We start from the raw sequence: 25632 nt of genomic DNA, 5'->3' as shown, positions 1-25632 counted from the left end.
GCATAGATGTTTAGGGCTCGAAGGAATCACTGTGGTCATCTAGTCTGACCTGTGTAACACGGGCCCTGACTTTCAGCTTTCCCCAGGGGTTTTCCAACCCCGCTCTGCCCAAAGGCCCTGCCCCACACTCCTTCCCCTAAGACTCCACCCCACCCTGCCTCTTCCTGCCCCCACCCCAACCCCACCACCTGAAGCTCCACCCCTGGTCCTTCCCCTCCTGTCAGTGCTTCCTGACCACTAGCAGACAGCTGATCATGGGGGAGGGAGGGTGTGTGCTACTATTTTTTTTCTGTGGGTGCTCCAGCCCTCTGAGCACCCACTGAGTCAGTGCTTATACTGTGTAGCATAGAACCATAGAACTTCCCTGGATTAATACCTTTTTTTGGTGGTGGTCTTTAAAGCAGTGTGAATGTCTAATATGCAAAAACACCCCCACCACTTAATTGCTAAATAACAATTCACTACCTCCAGCTTCAGTAAATTCTCAGCTGGGTTGGATAGGCATTGTCCACCTAGTCCTCACCTTCCCTTTTTCGTGGCTTGCCATATGTTCTGTCTGCTGTTGGCTTTAGCTATCCCTCTCCTAAGGAAATTCACCAATGAATCACTGCATGAGCATTCTGGTACGGTTTGCCAGATGCACATTTTCCATATAAACATCCTCTACTCAGCTGAATTGTCTTCTGTCTATACTTAGCCTATTTGAGATGTTCAGCTGCCTCTTTCTACAGGGTGGAGCATGTAATTTAACACTTTCCTTTTCTTTTAAAACAATTCTTTATCCTTGGACATGGTCATTAAATCTCTTGACATGATATTCCTGCACTTGCCATACTCCTCTTATTTGCTGTTGACTGATACTTACGTTGAGTTAGTTTTAAGTACAGTAGAACCTCCGAGTTATGAATACCTCGGGAATGGAGGTTGTTCGTAACTCTGAAATGTTCGTAACTCTAAGCAAAATGTCATAGCTGTTCCTTTAAAAGTTTACAACTGAACAGTGACTTAGTACAGCTTTGAAACTTTACTAGAAAAAAATGCTACTGTCCTTTTTTTTTTTTTTTTTTTGTAGTTTACATAACACTGTACTGTACTGGCTTTTTTTTTGTCTCTGCTGCTGCCTGATTATGTACTTCCAGTTCCAAATGAGGTGTCTGGTTGACTGGTCAGTTCATAACTCTGAGGTTCTTCTGTATGCTTTTTAATTTTTGCGAGTTTGAGATTTTTTTCCTGTGCGTTTTAATGAGATCCTGAACATCTCATCTTGCTTTTTTGTTGTTGAATTATCTAACGCAGTTTGATAAGCCGCAACTTGCTTGTGAAGCTAACCTTGCTTTAGTTTATCTAACTTTAAGCTTTTTGCAGTGCTTTACTAACATCATGGTTCTTTTTAGAGTTTGACTCTTCTGAGGTTTTATTTTGGAAACTGGGTGGCAAGTGAGATACAGAGCTTGTCACCTCTAGACTGCTGGCTTGAATCCATGCAAGGTTGGTAAGTGAAACCAGTCACTATCTGAAGATTGTTCAGTGGCCTATGTGAAATGAGTCAGCAGCCTCTGTTCAGTTCCCTAGTGTCTGCATTAGAGAAAAAGCAACTAATAATTGGTGCACTCGTTGGCAGCGTCAGCACAGAGGCCAAGGACTGAATCATAATGAGCACTGAACTTTCTCTCATAGAGGTGGATGCTCAGTTTAACGTTGGCAGGGCATTTGTAGGGATGCTTGCATTGCCACCTGCTCATTCTATTCCTGTCATTTGGATAAATTAGGTACTCCAGTCTACAGAGCTGCCAGCCCAGTAACTTTACTAAGGACTAAATTCACTTGCATAAAAAATTAAGGAAGGTTATCCCCTTAATGCTGTCAATTTCAGATTCACTAACTTGTGATCAGATATAGTGGATTCTGAACAGTGCCACCTGTCCTATATAGTAGATAGCTTAATCTTGCCAAATATTTTCTGAAATGAGTAATCTATGCAATAATCTGATTCTGTCCACGGCCGAGCTCCTTTCAGTTATTCTGACTCCATATTCTGACAAAACCAAGTATTTTAGCTGGATCTATTATTTGTTCCATTCATCGGTAATGTTGTTATCTCATGATCAGTTTTTAGGCAGTGACTATAGAAGTCTGCTGGGGGATTTTTCCTTTTCCTCTCCCCAAATCAGTGTTCCTACTGAGGTAACGGAGGATGTCTTATTTTTATGTTTTGTTTAATTTTGTATTACTTTCTTACTGTAATACAGTGAAGATATACTGTAATACAAAGAATATCATTCACAAATATTTATTAACTTAATATATTGAAGAGTTTTTTGCTGCTGTTCTAACTCCTATAGAATAACAAACAAAATCCCATAAGTCCTATCATGGTGGTTCAGTGCTTTTTAGCAGGTCACTATGTAATTAATTCTGAGATTCTTATAGTTGCATTTATGAATAGTCAGCTCTCTGTTTTGTTGCGCTAAAGCATGTGACTATGTTTTTATAGCATGCTTCAATTCCTATTAATGGGGATGACAGACTTCCACTAACTTCTGTGGGACTTGACTCAGGACCCAAATTGGCAGAACACTTACCTTGAAAGTCTGGCAGTGTGCTAGGGATCCTGTCATTGACCTCTCCCTGTGAATTAATTTATTTAAATTAACATCAGTGTGTTTTTGTTGAGGGAAATGTGTGATGTCCTCTAGTTGGGATTGTGAATACTAACAGGATCTGAGAAATTAGTACAAAACTGGATCGGTATTTAGCAAACAGTGGAATTACAGGCATATAATTTAATGTAATATATTCAGTGTGACTTTACAAGAAAGTACTAAATGATGTCCAGTTAATAAGCTTGGCTGTTTTGTTATTAATACCATGGAAATTATGGAGGGTCTCTTGGTCGTTTCCCTGCTAGAGGATGATTGCTCTATATAATATAATATATTTGTATAATGCTTTGTCCTGTGTAGCTTGAAGATATATCAGCTTATGACATTTCCCCCATTTCTTTACTACAGTCTAATGGATTTATAGAGATTTTTAATAAGATATTTTAATTTTTTTTTAGAGAGAATTGCTTGCTTAAGCAACATTTATTAATAAAGGACGGGTCCTTTCAACTTTAAAGATGACAACCGTTTCAGGTAAACCAAAATTAGGATGGTAACTGTTCATTCCACCACCATTTAACTGGTTTCATCAGATTTGTTAGAAAACTCTGATTTCATTGCTTGTTATCTCAACTGTATGCGTTTTCTTCAGGTTGAAAATTATTTTAATTGCTATAATTTTTTAAATTACGTTTTCCTCCATATTTCATTTTGGACATTTTGTCACTTCTGTAGCTATAAACACACAAGTTTGTAAAAGCTTTCCTGGTTTCTAATAATTTCAAAGTGTTTTTTTTTGTTGTTGTTGTTTTTTTAAGACATCTTTCACAGGCCACTAGTCTGTAACATGGACTCGTTCCTTAGGGTATTTTGGAAGGAAAACCTCCATGTTTTGTTCTGTTTCCAGAAAATCTGCAACGAGGATTTTTGATACACAGATTTACTGTAGCTGCAGTGTATGAGAACTATCATGGTTGCTATTTTTGGATCAAAGCATAACATTTTTGAAAAAATATGTTGGTGTAGTTTTATCTGATGGGACTGTAAACTGTCTCAGAAATATTGCTACATTCATCAAAATAATGCATGATCTAACTTAGTCCATTAAATGGAAAATGCAATGAAGCCACATACTGAAACACTTGACTTCAATTCACACTAGTGTGCTTCGACACAGAGAAGCAAATTTATATCTTAGGCTGTACTCCTAAAAAGCTGTGACTTCTGTGCTGTGCTCGCAAACCTATGCAGAATTCATTCTCTGCAGATCTTCTGCTTCTAGACCTGAGGAGGGACATATCAGGACACAGGGTAGAGTTGGGAGCATGGTCTATATATTTTAGCACATTCCCCTATCTTCCCCTGCTTCCATCTTCAGTTCACTTTCCTCTGCTGGAATTAATGTTGTTCCTGATATGAAGACTTTTCACTGTGCAGCTGCACAGAGCTTGTGCACTCAATTTGGAATATGTAAAAGTAGCATGTTAATGCTATTTTCACAGTGCTAACATGCATCCCTGTGTACTAAAAGTGGTCGAGGCCAAATTTGACTATAGGATCACAAGATGAAAAAGATCTTATTATATCACACTGGTCCCATCAGTCCTTGAAATCTATGAATCCGAGTCCATTCCTGTGCCAAGGTGGATATAGTTTCTCAGAAGTTGCACTATGACATGATTTTTCTACAACAACCAACGTTATCATCCATCATTACAGTGTGACAGACTTCTCCTAAGCTGCAGCAAAGAAGAGTACAGTTGTGGTTTATTAATATATTAAGGCATTTTACACCTTTAGAGTGCCTTATGAATATTAAATATTTTAAGTTCTGCAACAGGCCTGTCAAGGTGCTAAGAGAGTACTTGCTCCATTTTTCCAGACAGTCTTGATTGTAGATTGGATTGCTGTCAACCGCTGGATGCAAAATGTCTAATGTGATTTGAAGTTGTAATTAGCAAAATATACATGTTACAATGTTGTATTTTTCTCTCTCTCTCACTTCAGTGCTAAAGGAGGAGCTGGTTTCCACTGATAGTGAGCTGCAGGCAGTAGAGATCCAGATTCAGGAACTTCTGGAAAGACAACAGGAGCTTATTCATAAGAAGACAGTGTTAAAGAATAAAATAAAACAATTTTCAGAAGATTCAGAGGCTGGGGAAAGTGAAGAAACTGAAACCTCAGCTGAGGCATGGAACAAACAAGGTTTACAAAATCAAATTCAATTATTATCATCTTTACCATTTAATGTGAAGAATGTACCAAGAATTATCAATGTTGATGAGATAATGAAAGTTAGAATATGGTATTTTGGCCCACCTGTGTTTCACGAGGAGTTGCTTTTTGATTTCCATATGGATAATTTTATTATTGTACCATTTCCTCTTGCCAAGAAGTTTTTGTTGTTGTCTTGGTTGGTTGGTTTGCCGTACGTTTTAATAGAGTGAAGCTTATATTCCTGAATACTGAAGTGGGCTCTGCTGGGCAGATTCTTCTAGGAACTGATTTTCATCAGTTTTCTCCTTTGCTTGTTATGGAATCATAATTTGGGAACTTGAAGTTACTAACTAGAATATAAAGTTAAATTTTCTTTTGGTGGTGGGGGTATCTGTTAAGTATCCTGGGACAAATTCTTCCCCCAGCTCTACCACATAATATATTGTAGTCTTTGAGCTTGTCTTGTATAATGAAGGCAATTTTGGTCAGGTAAACAAACTCTGGCTCTGCTTGGCCGTAAAAGGAAAAAAAATATTCCTCCTTGTATATTTTCTCTGGATTTGCTTGTTTCTCTGTCTTGTACTTTGAGGAACACTGGTTTAAGAGAACCCTGAAAAATAACTAAAGAATCAGGTACAGTTGTAGGGCCTAATCCTGTAAACATTGAGTACCAGGCATAATGCTTTTTTCCATTTACATTCATTGGACTAATATTATGAATTAAGGATTAGCATTTTAGAGGACTTTGTGGTGTGCCTGCTTTTTTTGAGCATTAATACACATTACAGGATGATTAGATCCTTAAGCCTGGCAACATATTGTGCTTATATTTTCAAAGGATCTGCAAAATGTTTTCATGCAAGTCATAGACTTATGCACACTATTCCTCAGTTTATACGTGCAAATCTTATGGGTGCTGTTTTTCAAGTCTTTTGAAAATTTGGCCTGATGTGACATCATGTTACTTTTAGTAAAAAAATGCTTCTATATTTTAATTGGCTTTCCTTTTTATGTTTTAGATGTTCTAACTTAAAATGTATTTTTACTGCTTGCTCCTTTTTACAGACTTCCCATGGTGTGAGAAGATCAAAGCTGCACTTCGTAATAGCTTTAAACTCCAGAAGTTTAGGTCTCTGCAGCTTGAAACAATAAATGCTACAATGGCAGGAAAGGATATATTTCTTGTCATGCCTACTGGAGGTGGAAAGAGTTTGTGCTATCAGTTACCTGCAGTATGTTCTGAAGGTAAATGAGAGTAAATGTCATGTACCAGTAAATGGATTTCAGTTTTCTGTTTTGTATGGTTAGTTGTAGAGATGTAATGCTATATTTTGTTACTGTAAATAAAATTGTCTAATGCTAAGTATTATTTGGAATAAGGAACGTAATTCCCAATAATGGGAAGAAAGAGCAACAATTTTGAGACAAAAACTTATCTTAGAAATATGTTTCTACTAGTTTTCTGTATTTCACTTTAATGGGACACTGTCAGCTTCAAAACATAGGCACAGATCTTGCAAACACTTGTTCTAAACAAATTTCTTTGTCTAGATTCCTAACAACATCTTTAGCTAATTAAGAGTGAGATATTTTAAAAATCCATTTTTTTCCTCACTAAATTTGCTCTGTTCTTCTTGAATTTCAGTTTGTACAATGTAAATCATTGAAGCCAGTTTAGCTTTTGTTTTTAAGTCAGTTTCACTTTCTTAGTGCTAAAGTGCTTTGATTTCAGATGTTGCAGAGGAATGTGTTTTAACAACAATTGCTTTATTGGGATATATATATTTTTTTTTAATTGTGAAACCATTCTTATTGGCCTTGGATTTAAAAAAAAGCAAATTTTTACAAAAGGGGCCAACTTGTTGCTTAGCATTGTTTAATCCCCTTTATATGGCCACTGTATACCCAACCTCCTTTGGTTAGATATATTAGTTCTTATGTGGTGCTTTTGTTTGTTGCAATTGAGTTATTTGTTTCAATTCAGTCTGCAGTGAGAAATCATATGAACTAAATATTTTAGATAAGTAAGATGAATGGTTATTTGTTTCAGGTTTCACACTTGTGATCTGTCCTTTGATCTCACTTATGGAAGATCAGCTAATGGTTTTAGAACAGCTGGGAATTTCTGCAGCTTTATTAAATGCTTCAAGTAGTAAGGTATGTTTAACTGCCATGCAACATTGTTACCTTTATTCATGTTGTTTATGAACATTATGTGGATATTCTTATTGACTAGCTCAGTTTTGCATGATTGTAATGAAAATTTATAAGCCAAAGGACATCTTCCTGCCAATCCTTACCATGATGATATTAATCTAAATCGAATATATTGCAATCCTATTTAAAACCAATAAAACAAGTCAAATCCTTGCATGAAGTGAATAGAATTTTGTGGGACTGCATTAGTGACATAAAAATATTTTGCAGTTATGCACATTTTTGATACTAAAGTGTTTTTTCTTTGGCCATACCTCTCAAACTTCTGGATTTAAAAGAAGATGGACATTACTGTGTTACATTAGTAATGTAGACTCATAGACATGGAATCAAGTCTCTTGTTTCTGGGTATAAGCTGACTGCCACAAAGGGCAGAAAGGATTTTTTCCCCAGTGATATGACATTATGGAAATGGCTAGCTGCATTTTGTGTGTGGGTGTGTAGTTTTTTGCTAACTACCATCAGATAGTAGCCACTTTCAGAGGCAGGGTACTAGACCTAATGAATTAATGGCTTGATGTGGTCTAACAAATTTCAAAAATGAATGTATCCAAAAATCCAATAATAAAGATTACAGTCTGGGATATTTGTTTTGCATAAGGAATTTTTTCTCAAAACATAGCAGCAGAGATGTGGGTGGCACCTGATATTTTACAAAGAAAATAAAGACCCTAAATAATACACTATAAATATTCCGAGTATATTTGCTTCCTTTTTCTAAAATAATGCTAATGTTTGTTTTTGTTTTTAAAATATAATCACTTTATGTGAATCTACATAGATCACCTGCAAAGTCTTATGCTGGGTGTAGCAGTGTGTTTTGTGCATTGAACCACAATTTATTCTAGAACTAAGGAACAGGAGTATGATATTCTGGTTTGTCCATTTCCAGCTTCCTTCTTTGTTTTTTAACAGGAACATGTAAAGTGGGTTCACAACGAAATGCTGGATAAGAATTCGCAGCTAAAACTCATTTATGTTACTCCAGAGAAGATTGCAAAAAGCAAAATGTTTATGTCAAAATTGGAGAAAGCTTATCAAGCAGGGAGACTCACTCGTATTGCTGTGGACGAGGTGCATTGTTGTAGTCAATGGGGACATGACTTCAGGCCTGGTATGCCCCTCCAGAAATACGTATGCAAAGTTATTCAAGCATGCATAAATGATGAGTTAAGCTTGAAATGAGGGGAAATGTTTTCCTTTTGATAGTGAAGTCTATGCACAATACACGACACAGAAAATACTTGTACATTGGCTCAAAGATTTTTAATTTCATTAATTCGGTACCATTCACAAATAACTTATGGCCTTGTCTAAAGGCTCAAGTTCATTTAAGTCAGGGACATTTAACTGTGGGTTACATTGGCAGTTTTCCAGGGGACTGTGAGTTGCACCTTATTTGCATAAAATGGAACAGATTGTGGCGGTCATCTCTAATATAGATGTGCTTCCTGTGGAAAATACAAGTCTGTGTAACTCTCTTCATGGTGCTTAATACCTCTGTATTGAAGGTGAAAATACCATAGCTACATGGTGGAATTTCATGGAATGCACTTCAGTCACCTCTGTTGTAATTTACAAGAAGAAAAATTGTGCAGCATTTTGGTCTCGTGTCTTGTCAGTTGCATAAAACTAATATTTATCAATGCTGTTTCTCAGCCTATGAAAGAACTTGTGATTCAGGGTACAGATGAGTACAGTATCATCTACTAAACTTTTTCTGGAGTTTTCTTTTAAATTTCTTATTAAAGAAAGTATTGCTTACAAATTACCCATAATGGGCTTTATCTCTTTTTGCTAATGACAGCAATAGTTTGTTAGAATTGACACACATCAAAATATAAATTATGAATGTTTTTAGATTTTTCTAATATTGTTTTTGTTTTATTATTCTCTTAACTTGAATACATTTTAATAAACAGTACATTCTGAATTTAGGTAAAAATCTATTACAAGGCCAGTCACTCCACTATGTCAATATGGCATTGCTTGCTGATCACTTCATTTGGATTTGTAAATTAGTTCTGTTATTACTTGTTAACTTGCTGCAGATTTGATGTATTAATATATCACTAGTGATGTAAGAAACCAAATCTTTTTCCCTTATTCTTATTTAGACTACAAGTCACTTGGTATCTTAAAACGACAGTTTCCCAATGCTCCATTGATTGGGTTGACTGCAACTGCAACAAGTCATGTTCTGAAGGATGCTCAGAAAATTTTGTGTGTTCAGAAATGCATTACCTTTACTGCATCTTTCAATCGGCCCAATCTTTACTATGAGGTATGTATTGACTTCATTTGGTTTGAAGTAGTGCCTATGAGCCCCTGTTATGGACCATGACACCGTTGTGCTAAGTGCTGTACAAATACAGAACAATCAGTATGTTACGCCTTCTGGAAGACAGAATTTCATTCTGTAGTTCTAGGGTAGAATGAGGGCACCAGCGACAGTTATGACTTCATTCAGAGTCTGGCTCCTAACTGCCCCAGGTGCCTTTGAGAATATTCTCCTTTCTGTGGTGGTGATTTATTTCCCGGAAGATAGTGTTCTAATAGTTAGTTTATCTTGAGGACAAATAATAGCTAAATTTGTTCTGTTTTTTTTTTTTTTTTTTTTTTTTTTTTTTGAAAATGTTTAATTCCCACAGGATCCTTCCAAGCTAAATCTCTGGCAGATTCATTTCTCTTGAATATTTTTCTGTCTGAGGAAATGACAAAGAAATGAAAGGCAAAGAAGTGGAGGTGGGGGCGGGGAGAAAACCCAACAAAACAGGAGAGAACTCAGGAGTATGACAAAAAGAACCCTGAATAGGAAGGGATTATCTTATCTGATTAGATTAGGTTCCCTCTTCCCCCTCCCCCTCCATTATCCAAGTATTTGTGTTCTTGGTCTGTTTTGCTTATGTCTTAGATGGTCTTTTTATTATTATTTTTTTTTTATTTTTAAAGTTTTTTTTACTTCAAACTACTTTTTGCCAACTTGATTCTAAACAGTAGCTGGGAACCAGGAGTTGTGTACTGGTACTGAACTCCTTTCCTATTTAATGAGCTAGCTTCTGAGCTGGGCCTTGGTGCTTCACCATGACATCTTGTTAAAAGCTAAAAGATACAAATTTTAGTAGAATTTGGGCTGCTCCGTAGGGTTTAGCAGACTAGAATGTTCATAATTGAATGGCAGGTGGCAAGCACTGGCTGCTACAGCCAGTATTTTAGTTTAGAAAACTGGTGCAATTGTCTTGAAAAGTTGGCGACTTCTGTGGCTCCTTTCACATTCTTTACTGGACAGCTCCTGAATGAGCTTTTTAGTTGTGATGGATCTTTAAACTGTAGAATAAATTTAAATTAATCAAAGGGAAGAATAGCTGAGGTTACTGTATTAGGAAGAGTATAGTAATAGGAGTATAACAAATTGTCTGAATGGCCATTTAAGAGTTCTTTGGTAATGTACATAATTAATTGTGTGTGTGTGTGTGTGTGATGTTTTTCAGGTTCGTCAAAAACCTTCAAACAGTGAGGACTTCATTGAGGACATTGTTAAGATCATCAATGGAAGATACAAAGGGCTCTCAGGTAAACAATATAAAAACTAATGCTTTTTATTTAAGGCAAAGTTATAATAAATGGTATATCACTGTTCAGGATCAGGTTAATATTCAAAGAACCTGGCTAAAGGTTGCTGGCTGGGGAACCCTCCTCCTCTGAATACGTTAGAAACGGTGACCAAATTTCTAAATAGCTGTCCTCCTCTTGGTGCATCTTTTGTGTACGTATTTGGTGAGAGAGGTTTCCCAGTACAAAGACACTGCATATTTTACAAAGCCACAATTCTAAGGAGGGTGGAGAATCCACACGTTTTCAATAATGTGCAATACATCGTTTAGCTGCTAACAGTCAAAAATGAATTAATTTTTTCTGTGTAAAACATAGATCCTTTACTGGAGCATTAAATAAGGCAGGTTGGGATCTCTTGGAAGCTGGCATTTTGTCCTAAGATGATTCTCTCTAATAATTTCCTGTAAAAACAATCTAATTCCTGGACACAACCGTCATGTGTGCAAGTATATTCCGATTTTCCCTTCAACCTCTCCAACAGAGCACCTCCCTAATAACAAAAATCTGATGGATGTAAACTGGAGTGAAATGCCATTTATACAGTAATTTTTATAAATTGGAGATTTATATCCCCTTCCCCATATAGAGACCCACTCTTCTAGATCAATTTCTTTTACAAATCCCTCTCCCATCTTTTCATTGGCTGTATTTTTTTATCAACATCTTTTTGAATAAAAAATGTATACATCTTAGAAATTAAACGTTTTGTTCCTCGATCAACTTCTCAAATTTGGTTAAAGGTCTAGATAGAGCCACCTTGTATCCAGATTTCACAATAAAATGTTTGACTTGTAAATATTGAAAATATGGGATCTGTATATTTAATGTATTACATACTTCTATTGGTATAATTTCAAACCAGGAGCAGCTGTCTGAATTGAGTAATTTCAGCTCTTATCAAAGTGATTATTAGTTGTGGATATTTCCTAGGGATTAAATTCCTGATCATTTAAAAAAAAAAAAATGTAGCTAGGAGAGAGGGACTCAGCAACAGGAATTTAGAAAATTTGTCCAAAGCTGCTAAGATGGTCTGGAAGAATAGATGACTTTCCATTTATGGTGACCTGAATTTCTCTTTAACCCAACAATTAGTATACAGTCCAGTGAAACCTATACAAGAGACCTTCTTTTAGGCAACCTCCTATGTTATGGAACTGCTCCAAAGTATCCCCAAAATGTATTGAGAACTCATCACTATCAGAAGACCCCCTTCCATTAAGTATCCACAGTGGGGCCTTGATCCTGATTAGGTCTTTGGGCACTACTCCAATATGTATAAAAATAAAATTTTGAAGTTCTTTTCAGTGGTAGCTTAAAATAGGTTGAGCTGTATTATGAAAGCAATTTAAAGGTGCTGCGAAATACCACGTTAGAATGAAAGTGCTTTTGGAAAATGGAGAGACAAGGTGGGTGCAGTAATATTTCTTATTGGATCAATGTCTGTTGGTGAGAGAGACAAGCTTTTGAGTTTACATAGAGCTCCTCTTCAGGTCTGGGAATTGTACTAAGCATGTCACAGCTAAATACAAGATTGAACAGATAGTTTAGCTTAAGCGCACATTCTAAGAGACGAATCAAGGTGAAATGGCCCATTAATACCCCTGTAGTCATAGGACAGAAAAGAGGGTTGCGGGTTACAGATTATTGTAATAAATCCAGTGTCTTTAGTAATAGCATGAAGGCCAGAGGAGGGGCTTCAGGAAAGATTTATTTCAGGATGGGGAACCCCTTCTTTGCCTTCATATTACCCACCAACCTCTCCAAGGTCGTCCTCAGAGGCAAGCTCCCCACAGACCAGGACACACCGTCTCAAAGCGGCACCAGAATCTGCCAGAACAAGGGATGCAAACCTGCAGACCTATCTTCACTGCTACAATGATCAACACACCTTTCAAGATCCATGGGTCTTACAACATTTGATGGAGCTCATCCAGGGCACTAAATGCCCCAATAAACTACTACACCTCTACCCCGATATAACGCTGTCCTCGAGAGCCAAAAAATCTTACCGCGTTATAGGTGAAACCGCGTTATATCGAACTTGCTTTGATCCGCCGGAGTGCGCAGTCCTCCCCGCCCCCCCAACCCCCCGAGCACTGCTTTACCGCGTTATATCAGAATTCGTGTTCTATAGGGGTAGAGGTGTATATGGGCAAAACCAGACAATTGCTACGCTCTCGAATGAACTCTCAGGCCTTGGCCACACTTGCAAGTTACAGCGCAATAAAGCTGCCCAGAGCGTTGTACCTCACTCCCCATCCACACTGGCAAGGCACGTACAGCGCTGTATCTCCCTGGCTACAGCGCTGCAGGTACTCCACCTCCCCGAGAGGAACAAGAGATGCAGCATAGTGGCTACAACTCCCGGGTGTCAGTGTGAATGAGGAGTTAGCTTGCTGCGCTGTGATAATCCCCTTATCAAGTGGCCACTCTTCTCATTGTTGTGATTGGCTCCAGGAATGCGGAAGTGCCGTTTCTAAGCTCCATACCAGAGAGACAAAGCAAACATTTTGCTGTTTGCTTTGAGTGAGTGAATGAGAAGCAGGGTGTCGGAACTTGCAAAGCAGGGTGCTGACACACTCTCAGCGCCCCAAAAACCCACTCTCTCTCCCCCCACACTCTGTGTCACACTCCACCACCACCCCCTTTTGAAAAGCACTTTGCAGCTGCATGAATGCTGGGATAACTGCCTATAATGCACCGCTCCCAATGCAGCTGCAAATGTGGCCATGCCAGTACGCTGGCAGCTGTCAGTGTGGACAGACTGCAGCGCTTTCCCTACTCAGCTGTACGAAGGCGGGTTTAACTCACAGTGCTGTGTAGCCATACCCTCACAGTAAAATGATAAAAGAGAAGGTGTTTTTATCACCTGTGGATGAATACTTTTCACAAAGCAATCACTCTACATTTGGCCATCAGTTCTCATCTTCAAAGGAAACCCGCACCATGCTTTCAAAAGATGAGCTGGGGAGCTGAAATCCATAACTTCGCTAGCCACTAAAAACCATACAGACAGACGCTGGATTTATGGCTTATTACAACAATTTATAACCCACTAGCCCCCCTTTTTATCCTATGACTACAGAGGAGTTAATGGGCACTTCACCTTGAATGGCCCCTTAGAATATGTGCTAAATACTTATGCTAAACTATCTGTTCAATCTTGTATTTAACTGTGATACTCTTCACTGGCCTGCTAAGTGAGGTTGGGCAGTTAATTCCCCTTTCTGTGCCTTAGGCCTTGGCTACACTTGGGAATTCACAGCACTGCCGCGCGAGTGTAGTCCCCTCTCCGAGGGGAACAGCTTGCAGCGCTGCGAGCGAGCGTGCAGCGCTGCAGGCGCTGATTACACTGGCACTTTACAGCGCTGCACTCGCGCTCGGGGGGTGGGGAGGGTGTTTTCACACCCCTGAGCGCAGCAGTTGCAACGCTGTATGGCGCCAGTGTAGCCAAGGCCTTAGGGTATGGCTACACTTGCAGCTGTACAGCGCTGTGAGTTAAACCTGTCTTCGTACAGCTGAGTAGGGAAAGCGCTGCAGTCTGTCCACACTGACAGCTGCCAGCGTACTGGCATGGCCACATTTGCAGCTGCATTTGGAGCGGTGCATTATGGGCAGCTATCCCAGCATTCATGCAGCTGCGAAGTGCTTTTCAAAAGGGGGTGGTGGTGGAGTGTGACAGGGAGCGTGGTGGGAGAGAGAGTGGATTTTTGGAGTACCGACACTGTGTCAGCACCCTGCCTTACAAGTTCCGACCCCCCCCCCCCCCTCCACCCCTCTCTCACTCACTGAAAGCAAACAGCAGCTGTTTTTTTTCTCACAGACCAGATAAGCAGCTGCTTATGGACCCCCCCCCTCCCTCCCTCCCCCCGCGTGCCGCCTCTCTCTTCAAGCAAACATTAGCTGTGGGCATTCTAAAGGGAGCCCCCCCTGCCTGCCTGCCACTACTCATTCACAGCAAACAGTAGCTGTGTTTGGTTTTTTTTGATAAGCAGCTCCCGGAGCGTCCTGAGTTCACAACAAAACAAAGAGAGGATCCTTCACTTAAAAGGATTATGGGGAGTTTCCAGAGGTCAATCACTGCGTAATAAGGTTACTCCCCATTTACACTGGAGCACCAGTGTCTCAGCCACTCCGCACCAGCTGTTAATCCTCTCGGGGAGGTGGAGTACCTGCAGCGCTGTAGCCATGGAGATACAGCGCTGTATGTGCATTGCCAGTGTGGACAGGGAGTGAGTTACAGCACTGTGGGCGGCTTTATTGCGCTGCAACTCTCAAGTGTAGCCAAGGCCTCAGTTTTCCTGTTTGTAAAATGAGCTAATTTGAGCTATTTGTAAAACACCTTGTGGTCTACTGATAAAGTGCTATATAAGATCGTGGTGGTTTTGTTATGTTGCTATCTAAGCAGAGAGTCCAAAATTGGAATTGATGCAGAGACTGAACTGCTTTTTCTGCTTTTGCATGACCAAGCACATTATTAAGTCAGTGGTTGGGAAGTTTTGCACTCTTTCCCCGTGTTTTGTCAGTTCCTTTGGACAGACAGGATGTTATCTTCAAGCCTATTAATCCTGCACCTTGCACGAACATGAAGTTCACTTACATTTTTTTTAAATACTTCATTGCCATAAAAAAGTGAGGTTTTTTGTTTTTTTGGTACAGGAATTATCTACTGTTTTTCACAGAAGGACTCAGAGCAAGTTACCATTAGTTTACAGAAACTGGGAATTAAGGCAGATGCTTACCATGCAAATCTGGATCCCAAAGATAAGACGAAAGTTCACAAGGGATGGGCAGCCAATGAAATACAGGTAAGGTATACAATTATTTCTATAGAATTATCTGACTTAAATAACTATATAGATCGGTATCCTGATGGTTTAATGGTTATACTCCTGTTTCAGGTCGTAGTGGCAACAGTTGCATTTGGCATGGGAATTGATAAGCCAGATGTGAGGTTTGTAATTCATCATTCAATGAGCAAATCCATGGAGAACTACTATCAAGAGAGTGGACGTGCAGGTATTGTGAACAAGTTGGCTTCTACTGATAAAGGGAATAGACTTACATAAACTGATAATCTCGTGTTCGTTGTTATGCCATTGTAATACAGTTCACAGAGGGCCAGGCGGCATAGCGGTTAACACACCCAGTTTCTAGTCTCATGGTTCCCAGTGGGAAAGGCCTTCAGTCCAGTTCCTAATCCCTGTATATGGCTTATCTTCACGTCAGGGTTCTTAACATCCTTACCCTCTCCTTTCTAGAGTGTATAAGGAATAGACACTCCTTATACACTGAAAGGGGTGGGGTGGAAATGAAGTTTATGCCCCTCCTGCAACAAGGGCAGTTGGTAGCCCACGTCCTCCCCCAGCATCTCCAAGTCCAATATAAGTAAAAGAAAAGACAACTAAACCTTCAGCCCCAACTGGTCTCAGTAGGCAGTCGTCTTCCTCACATGGAGGCTTCTTTGGCACCCTTATTCAGGAGCCTGCAGGTTAAGTCTGTCTTCCTCCCCCTTCTGAGCTGAGTTGCTCCCCTTTTAAGCTTCCTTTCCAGCTGAAGTGTGCTTTGTAGGTCTGGAGGGGTGGGGCTACCTGAGCCCAGTATTGTCCCTTCAGACCCAGTGTGGGGTTTGTACATCCCATCACAGCCTTGTAATTGCAGTATGTTGACACAGAGCATTAAACAGTAATAGGTCACCAGGACCAGATTGTATTTACGCAAGAGTTTTGAAGGAACTCAAATATAAAATTGCAGAACTACTAACTGTGGCATCAAGTATCAGGGAGTAGCTGTGTTAGTCTGTATCTATAAAACAGCTGTTTCTGAAGTTTTTTTGGTCAATGATAGTGACTTTTAAATCTGTAATAGAATGACCAGGGAGATTGAAGTGATCACTTACTGGCTTATGTATGTTACCATTCCTGATGTCCGATTTGTGTCCATTTATTCTTTTGCGGAGGGACTGTCCGGTTTGGCCAATGTACATGGCAGAGGGGCATTGCTGGCACATGATGGCATATATAACATTAGTGGATGTACAGGTGAATGAGCCCTTGATGGTGTGGCTGATGTGGTTGGGTCCTCTGATGGTGTCGCCAGAGTAGATATGGGGACAGAGTAGGCAACGAGGTTTGCTACAGGGATTGGTTCCTGGGTTGGTGTTTCTGTGGTGTGGTGTGTAGTTGCTGGTGAGTATTTGCTTCAGGTTGGGGAGTTGTCTGTAAGCGAGGACTGGCCTGCCTCACAAGGTCTGAGAGAGTGAGGGATCATTTTCCAGGATAGGTTGTAGATCGTGGATAATGCGCTGGAGAGGTTTTAGCTGGGGGCTGTATGTGATGGCCAGCGGTGTTCTGTTATTGTCCTTGTTAGGCCTGTCCTGTTAAGTAGGTGATCACTACTACAGGTGTCCTGTAGTAGGTGTAACGTACATAAGCCAGTAAGTGATCACTTCAATCTCCCTGGTCATTCTATTAGGCTTGGTCTACACTAAACCCCCAAATCGAACTAAGGTACGCAACTTCAGCTATGTGAATAACGTAGCTGAAGTCGACATACCTTAGTTCGAACTTACCCCCATCCAGACCCGGCAGGCAGGCTCCCCCGTCGACTCCGCGTACTCCTCGCGGCGAGCAGGATTACCGGAGTCGACGGGGAGCACTTCTGAGTTCGATTTATCGCGTCCAGACTAGACGCGATAAATCGAACCCAGAAGTTCGATTGCCTGCCGCCGAACCAGCGCGGTAAGAATAGACAAGCCCTTACAGATTTAAAAGTCACTATCATTGACCAAAAAAACTTCAGAAACAGACTTCAAAGACAAACAGCAGAACTAAAATTCATTTGCAAATTTAACACCATTAATCTGGGCTTGAATAGGGACTGGGAGTGGCTGGCTCATCACAGAAGCAGCTTTTCCTCTCCTGGAACTGACACCTCCTCATCTATTATTGGGAGTGGACTACATCCACCCTGATTGAATTGGCCCTGTCAACACTGGTTCTCCACTTGCGAAGTAACTCCTTGCTCTCCATGTGTCAGTATATAATGCCTGCATCTGTAACTTTCACTCTATGCATCTGAAGAAGTGAGGCTTTTACCCACGAAAGCTTATGCCCAAATAAATCTGTTAGTCTTTAAGGTGCCACCAGACTCCTTGTTGTAACTGTGGCATATAACCTATTACTTAAATCAACTTCTGTACTAGATGACTGGAGGATAGCTAATGTGATGATGATTTTTAAAAAAGGCTCCAGAGGCAGTCCCAGCAATTACAGACCAGTAAGCCTACTTTCAGTACCAGGTAAATTGGTTGAAACTGTAATGAAGCACAGAATTATCAGACATATAGATGAAAATGATTATTGGTGAAGCATGATTTTCTTTTACAAAAGCCATGTTGACTCGTCCCCAATCTACTAGAATTCTTTGAGGGAGGGGTCAACAAAAGGGTGATCCAGTGGATATAGTATACTTGGACTTTCAGAAAGCCTTTGACAAGGTCCCTCACCAAAAGCTATTATGCAGAGTAAACAATCATGGGGCAAGAGAGGAGGTCCTCTCATGGATCAGTAACTGGTTAAAAGACCGGAAACAAAGAATAGGAATAAATGTTCAGTTTTCAGAAGGGAGAGAGCTAAATATGGGGTCCTACCAGGTCCTGTACTGCGACCAGTGCTGTTCAACATAGTCATAAATTATCTGGAAAAAGGGGTAAACAGTGGGATGGCAAAGTTTGCAGAAGATACAAAATTACTCAAGATAGTTAAGTCCAAAGCTGACTGCGAACAGTTACAAAGGGATCTCAGAAGACTTGGGTGAATGGGCAACAAAATGGCAGATGAAATTCATTGTTGATAAATGCAAACTAATGCACATTGGAGAAAACAATCCCAACTAAATGTACAAAATGATGGGGTCCAAATTAGGTGTTACCACTCAAGAAAGAGATCTTTAAGTCATCATGGCTAGTTCTCTAAAGACATCTGGTCAATGTGCAGCAGCAGTCAAAAAAGGTAACAATGTTAGGAACCATTAGGAAAGGGATAAATAATAAAAGAGAAAATATTCTAATGCCACTATTTAAATTCATGGTATGCCCACAGTTCTGGTCGTCCTATCTAGGGGGGGAAAAAAAAATATATATATATATAATATGAATGAAATGGAAAAGGTACAGAGAAGGGCCACAAAAATGATTCTAGGTATAACAGCTTCCATATGAGGAGAGATTAAAAAGACTAGGACTGTTCATCTGGGAAAAGATGTGACTAAGGGGGGTCTGAGAGGTCTATAAAATCATGAATGGTGTGGAGAAAGTGAATAGGGTAGTGTTATTTACCCCTTCACATAACACAAGAACCAGGAGTCATCCAATGAAATTAACATGCAGCAGGTTTAAAACAAACAAAAGGAAGTACTTCTTCACACACTGCATAGTCAATGCGTAGAACTCATTTCCAGGGGATGTTGTGAAGGCAAAAACTATAACTGAGTTCAAAAAAGAATTAGATAAATTCATGGAGGATAGGTCCATCAGTGGCTAATAGCCAAGGTGGTCAGGGATGCAGTCCCATGCTCTGGGTGTCCCTAAGCTGCTGAGCGCTAGTTCCTGGAACTGGTGGAGAGTGGATAGATCACTTGATGATTGTCTTGTTCTGTTCATTCCACCTGAAGCACTTGGCATTGGCTGCTGTTGGAAGACAGGATACTGGGCTAGGTGGACCATTGGCCTCACCCAGTATGACCATTCTTATGCTAATATATGTTGTGCTTTTGGCCTGGTTCTCATTTAAACTTAAGGCCCCTTTACACCATTCTGGCAATTAGAGGTCTTTAAAGTGGGCATAAATTACATTTACACTCACTTTAAGGGCTTTTTACACTGCCAGAGCGGTGTAAAAGAGCCTTAATGTAAATGAAAATCTGGCCCTCTGCCTTTTGTTTTTAGCAGATTCTTGTTTTGTGACACCCATTGTTACCAAATTACTTCATAACATGCAGATTGTTGGCTGATCGATGTGTGCTCTTTGTATAACTTTACTTGGATGTTTGACCCATATCTTTATCATGGTTTTCATCTCAAACTCTCTCAAGTGATCTATGAGCTCTATGCAAGATTCATTTCTTTCACATGGAAATGCAGCCACCTACTGGGAATAGAGAATCAGCTATTGACCAGTGCACACCAACACTACACATCATCTGAGGGCAAAAAGTGAATAATACCATCCTAGCTAATTGAAATTACAGGGAGAATTGTGATTAGTGTACTGACCAAATTCTAACCAGAGTTAGATAAATAGTGAAGACCTCTGTTTTGTTTCATCTGAAAAATGACATCTCCCACAGAAATACCCCTTAGCACCTGCTGTAGCATTGGTTAGATATTGATTCAGAGGGAATATTGCCATAGTAGGGGAGAGAGAATGCAACAGCATAAACTGAGGAAAACTCAGTGATACACAAATATTGGAAGGCTGGACAGTTGCTGGTTTTCCTTTGGCTCGGTAGTAATGCACAAACTCAGGGACAGGATTTGAAGTTACATGGAAGGTTTCTGAAGATGTTGTGAAGCAATTGACTGAGATTTGAACACTTTTCTTCATATGTATGTGTTACGCATCAGCTTCAGTACTGGCGTAAGAAAGGCACAACTTCTACTGAAAACAATGGGATTTTGCATCTGCTTATACTAGTACTGAACTGTTTGCAGGTAGTGTCGGGGATGATGTTGTGGATGAATTAAAGCTGATGAGGTAGGGACCACCAGTTAATGGCTCTCACTGCTGCTCTTAGATGTTTAGTGTAAATTCACATTAGACTGGTGCTGCTTACACCTACTTAAACTTGTTTTATGAAAGTTTATGCCATTGCTCATGTAACTACTGATTTGACTCACTCTTCCATGTGGGGTGCATTTACTCCGGCTGCATAGGCCTTGCCAAGGTTGTGGGAATGGGAGACAAGTGCATGAGAACACTACCTGCCCTTAGCATAAAGTAGTCTTTCTTTGCCTGCTGTGGATCAGTGCTCTGAAACCAACAGCCTCTGGGAGCACAAACACAGTCATCCAGGCCTCTGCAGACCTCACTCTCTCTGTACAGGTAGCGATGGGTACACGCCAACCCCTGAATGCTCGGAGCATTCCCTGCTGCCTCCAGCCTCTTGTCCCTCAACACTCACGGAATTACTGGTCCTGCTAGTCCCAAGAGAACAATGCACACCAGTTTGTAAGATTCAGTTTAGGCCCAACACTTGGCTTAATACCACAGCTCTTAAGCTTATTCTTGTTTTCAGTATAAATATATCTATCATCAAAGTATGGAGATTCATGTAATGGTGAGTAAGAATATTGGAAGTGATTACATATAAAACATAATTGCAACACCTAGAGCAGTAGTTCTCAAACTTTTGTACTTGTGACCCCTTTCACAGAGCAAGCCTTTGAATGCGACCTCCCCATATAAATTAAAAACACTTTTAAATATATTTAACACCATAATAAATGCTGGATGCAAAGCAGGGTTTGGGGTGGAGGCTGACAGCTCGTGACCCCCTCATGTAATAACCTCGTGACCCCCTGAGGGGTCCTTGCCCCCTGTTTGAGAACCTGTTCTAGAGACTAAATTAACAGATTAATCTGTTTAAAGAAGTTTATTTCACTCAAAGTTCTCTTCAGTATTTTCAACCAAGCCTGTTGAGGCACCTTTTTCATGAAGCAAAATGCTGTCCTTTTACTCCCTCAGTGGAGGATGACTGGGCATATCCCCTCTGTCTCCCCAAATGTACTCAAGAAAAACTTTGATATGCACCTCAAGGTAATGTTTTCTTCCTCTGCTTTTTCTCTCTTCCTGTTGGTTCATTTTACAATCCATCATTTTCATTCACTTCAGAATGGTGAAAGGGGACCTATTGTGAATGGGACAATATTCGATTTACATCTAAATGGATAGACATCTCCAGTCTGTCAGGCAACCTCCTTGATATAGACTTTGAGAGCATATTTTTCAGGGTGTGTGTATATACATAACTCCTTACATAGTATCTGCATACATTTCACAGTGATAATGACCAGTGTGACACTGGCTTTCATTTTGAGATCTTACTGTACATTCTTGGAACCAGAATGTACATACAGAATCCAGAGATTCCTGTAAATCCTCCGCACTCCTTTGCCGGTTGGCATTAATTAGTTTTCGGGTCACAGTTGCATGTTCATAAACCATTTCTTTTTTGTTCCTAACTTGTGAAAAGTCTAAATGAGAAGTCTAAATGGTGTTGTTTCAAATGAATTGTAGGTCGAGATGACCAGAAAGCTGACTGCATTTTATATTATGGTTTTGGGGATATATTCAGAATCAGTAGCATGGTAGTGATGGAGAATGTGGGGCAACAGAAACTATATGACATGGTATCCTACTGCCACAACACGAACAAGTAAGTTATTCTGGCTTTCTGATGGTTTGTTTTTTATTTTTTAAATATCTATAAACATGGAAGAAAAGTTATTAATAAGGAACAGTCACATATGCCAGGATTTGTATATCTGAAGCTCATCACGTTATTATCTAGCATATGAAATAAGAGTGTTAACTTACCACTCACTGTCTCTTGCTGTTTTAAAAATGTGCATGGAAGAAGTAGAAGTAGTTGTATTACAGCTGTAATACAAGTCAGCCTAAAGCACGTAGGTTTCAAGCCCCTTTCAGTGTATGTAGCGGAACACTTTTTGCTTTTTTTTGCTTTGAGATATCAATACATAATAGTCATACTGGATCAAAATCCTGTTTAATCTGATATGCTTCAGAAGAAGGTGGAACTCCTGCCCTTGACAATGTTCTTGGCCAGTTAGTGAATACTGTACCGCAGGGGTAGGGGAAAATCTTCTTGGCCTAATCTAACAATCCAATTGATATTCTGAAGCATTGGAATCCATCAATAGTCCTTGTCATTTTCATCCTACTTACTGGAATTGCAGATGCTGTTCATTTTCATGTAACTAATCTTCTTTCCTATTTTAAATAAGCTGTTCACTCAACAGTCATAGCAGTGAATGCCATAGATATTCATATGTTGTGTAGTATTTCCTTCATCAGTTGTGTACTTCTTGAGTGACCCCTTTTTCTTTTTATGAGACCAGGTAGGATCACTTAAGTCACTTTCTTTGTACCATTCATTTGATGTAATATATATGTGCATCTGCATTTTACAACCTCCTCTTATTCTTGCCTCATCTCTAAAAATATATCTATACTCTCAGGTGTCGCCGTGTATTGATTGCTCAGCATTTTGATGAAGTGTGGGATTCTGCAAACTGCAACAAAATGTGTGATAACTGCTGTAGAGAGAAGCTTTGTAAGTAAACTGATGTTTAATCTGAAAGCAGATAGTAGGGTTACTATATGCTTCAAAGAAATGTCCAGTCTAGACAAGGTGTTTAAAGCAGTCTGAAAGGGGAATTCAACTAATAGGTCAATCATATAGGCAGGCTAGTAGCACTGCCTGTTTAAGGTTGCTCAACACTTCCCATTGCAAGACCCTGTTTTAATTTGCTTATAAATTTGCTTAACTTTAACCATTTGGGCCAAAATGTTCTATGCTGCTGGGTATCTTCCTTAAGCTGAATTTTTAAATTTCAGCCAAAACAGTTCAGCTGTCTTCAAGAACTAGACTAAGGGAGAACATGTTGTTTTGCCCATGTTAAAATATATTCTGATGTCCTTTTCTTTGAGAAGCTTTAGTGCCCTAATGCTTTGCAGCTGGCACTTGACATTTGGCCAGGGGTAGCTTTTGTGTCAGATGTGCCTTTTTGCTGTCCCTGTGCAAATCTGCCCAAATTTGCCTTCTCTTTGAAAAAATTAAGTTCACACATGTAGAGACTTTAGAATTCAGCAGCTAAAAACTCTGAAGATTCCATTCACACTGGGCATGCTCCAGCCCCCAGACCTCCTATGTGTGATCAAACTACACATGTGTTCCCCACAGAGCACTGAGCATGCTCTAGTCCAGGGTTGTGGATGATCAAAAGGACTTTCCCTGTAATTGCTGCTCTGGACTGAGGTTGGGCCAGGCTCTGGAACTGAGAGCAGGGAGGCTGTCTGGGCTGTGCTCTCAATGGCTCTCTGCTGGTGCCCAGGCTGTATGGAGGAGAAAGGTGCCTGATTTAAATGCAGAGGGGACTAGGTGGAGATTGGGGGTGAGGGAAAGGAGTTGGGTGGGGGAAGAGAGAAACTGGGAGTTGAGATGTTTGGGACTGACTGGGAAAGGAGACTGAGAGTTGGGATGGTGGGGAGGCAAGTCTAAGGAGTGCAGATTGGGACTGTGGTGGGCAAGGAGAATGGGATTGGGATGAAGAGCCAGGACTGGGATAGGGACAGGTTGGAGGGGATGGGTCTGAAAGAGGAACAGGCAGAAGGGTCTGTGCCCACTAGAGCATGCTATTTTTCAGAGTCTGAAATGGAATCAAAGACTCCAGTATCTCACCATTCCTCTGCTATCAACAATTAAACACACTGGCAAAGTGTGTGTGTCATCCCCCCCATCTAGTGCTGGTCCACATAGAGGATGACCACCTACAATTATTCTGTTACTTTTGCACTGAATGAGGCAGGAGTCCCGTGGGAAAAGTAGTGTGTGATCATGTATTGAAAGACTGATCGCATTAGGGCTACAGGCTTGTCATGATGGTGGAAAAACTCATGGATACTGTGGCTTCTCTGTTTGACTACCCTGTGGAAAGGTTCTTGGTGGGTCTGGGGGGAGGAGAGAGGTTGGAGAGCAAGCCCACCTTGCACTCACCCTACAGTGGCAGTTCCTATCCTATGGAGCTGGGCGTTGTGGGCTGGCACGTGAGATTGCAGTGCCACTCATGTTTGGCTCTGCCACCCCTCTGTGACAAGTGGTGAGATGGCCGAGCCAAATCTGAGTGAGTGGTGTTACAACCAGGTGCACAGGGTTGCAGCACCATTCACTCAAATTTGACCCAGTAACGACAGAGAGCCGGAAGGGCCAAACCTGAGCAGTGCTGTCATCCCGAGTGCCAGGTCACAACACCCGGGGTAGTGAGCCGAACCAAGCCCTGCAAGACACAGGAGCTACTGCCACCTGTGCCTGAGATGTGTGGGGCAGGCTCATGCCCCGCTTCCCAGGATCCCCCTCTCACCAGCCCAGGATTATTATTGCAGTGCCAGAGTAGAGGTGCTGCCGCGAGCGGTTGGTGCCTCTTTGGTGCGGTGAGGAGAGGAGGCAATGGAGGACCAGGGCACTGGGACACTATAATTTTGAAGTAGGATAGTTAAATTTCATTTGTCAGGGCATTTTTTTAATCAAAAATCACAGAGCAGTCACTGAACCTGTGACTTTTACTAAATTAACTATGACTCTGATTTGTGATTTTAAAAAAGTGCCATGACAAATCTGCAGCCCTAACCATCATACATATACATGGGAGAGACACGTAGGAAGATTTTTGTATTACTTCTTTGGGATACAATTTTTGGAATTTGCTTGTATACAAACCTATTTTTTTTTTTTTTTTTTTTTTTAAGTATTGAAGTATTGGATAATAATTAGAGATGAGGCTTGAACAGTAAAGTTTAGATCTGGAACTGAACATAAGCCAAGTTTGGATATTCAGATCTTGGGTTTTCGTTTGGACCTGTGTCTAATAAGAACTGGTCAGTGAAGAATATTTGAGGGATGACCTGTCTGATCGCTATTTTATTCTCAGTCTTCTGACACAGTCATGCCAGTGGGGTAACTTACCTTAGTAACATTAGGTTGGGGTCTGTGCAACTTGCCATGAAAAAGACACTCCTTTCAGTGACCCACACTGGATGCTATTACAGCCTGTCTCAGCCATTTTTATCCATTTTCCCATTGGAATAAATTTGTTTGAGACTTTTCTGTTTAAAAAAATGTGTATTCTGTCTCTAGTCTGTAAACTCATTGAGACAAGAAATGTCTTATTTATATGCTGTAA

At 40.4% G+C, this 25632-nt stretch overlaps 1 protein-coding gene across 2 annotated transcripts in view; it reads left to right on the top strand.

The window, feature by feature from the left end:
* RECQL (RecQ like helicase) overlaps positions 1-25632 on the top strand; it is a 33381-nt gene that overhangs the window by 373 nt on the left and 7376 nt on the right. The window contains exons 1-12 of one of the 2 annotated variants that reach the window (XM_054036478.1): positions 1394-1492; positions 3062-3137; positions 4611-4808; positions 5886-6065; positions 6871-6977; positions 7953-8151; positions 9155-9321; positions 10529-10610; positions 15312-15460; positions 15554-15671; positions 21950-22088; positions 22912-23006. In XM_054036478.1, coding sequence (XP_053892453.1) covers positions 3122-3137; positions 4611-4808; positions 5886-6065; positions 6871-6977; positions 7953-8151; positions 9155-9321; positions 10529-10610; positions 15312-15460; positions 15554-15671; positions 21950-22088; positions 22912-23006 — 1450 coding nt within the window. In that variant the 5' untranslated portion in view covers positions 1394-1492; positions 3062-3121. Of the gene's footprint in view, positions 1-1393; positions 1493-3061; positions 3138-4610; positions 4809-5885; positions 6066-6870; positions 6978-7952; positions 8152-9154; positions 9322-10528; positions 10611-15311; positions 15461-15553; positions 15672-21949; positions 22089-22911; positions 23007-25632 lie in introns of those variants that run through there. The other variant, XM_054036471.1, reaches the window with a different exon arrangement.

Source organism: Malaclemys terrapin, chromosome 1 (genome assembly GCF_027887155.1).
Source record: "Malaclemys terrapin pileata isolate rMalTer1 chromosome 1, rMalTer1.hap1, whole genome shotgun sequence".
Classification (NCBI taxonomy): domain Eukaryota; kingdom Metazoa; phylum Chordata; order Testudines; family Emydidae; genus Malaclemys; species Malaclemys terrapin.
The sequence above is the reverse complement of the archived record's forward strand: the minus strand, read 5'-3'. Positions and strand labels throughout refer to the sequence as shown.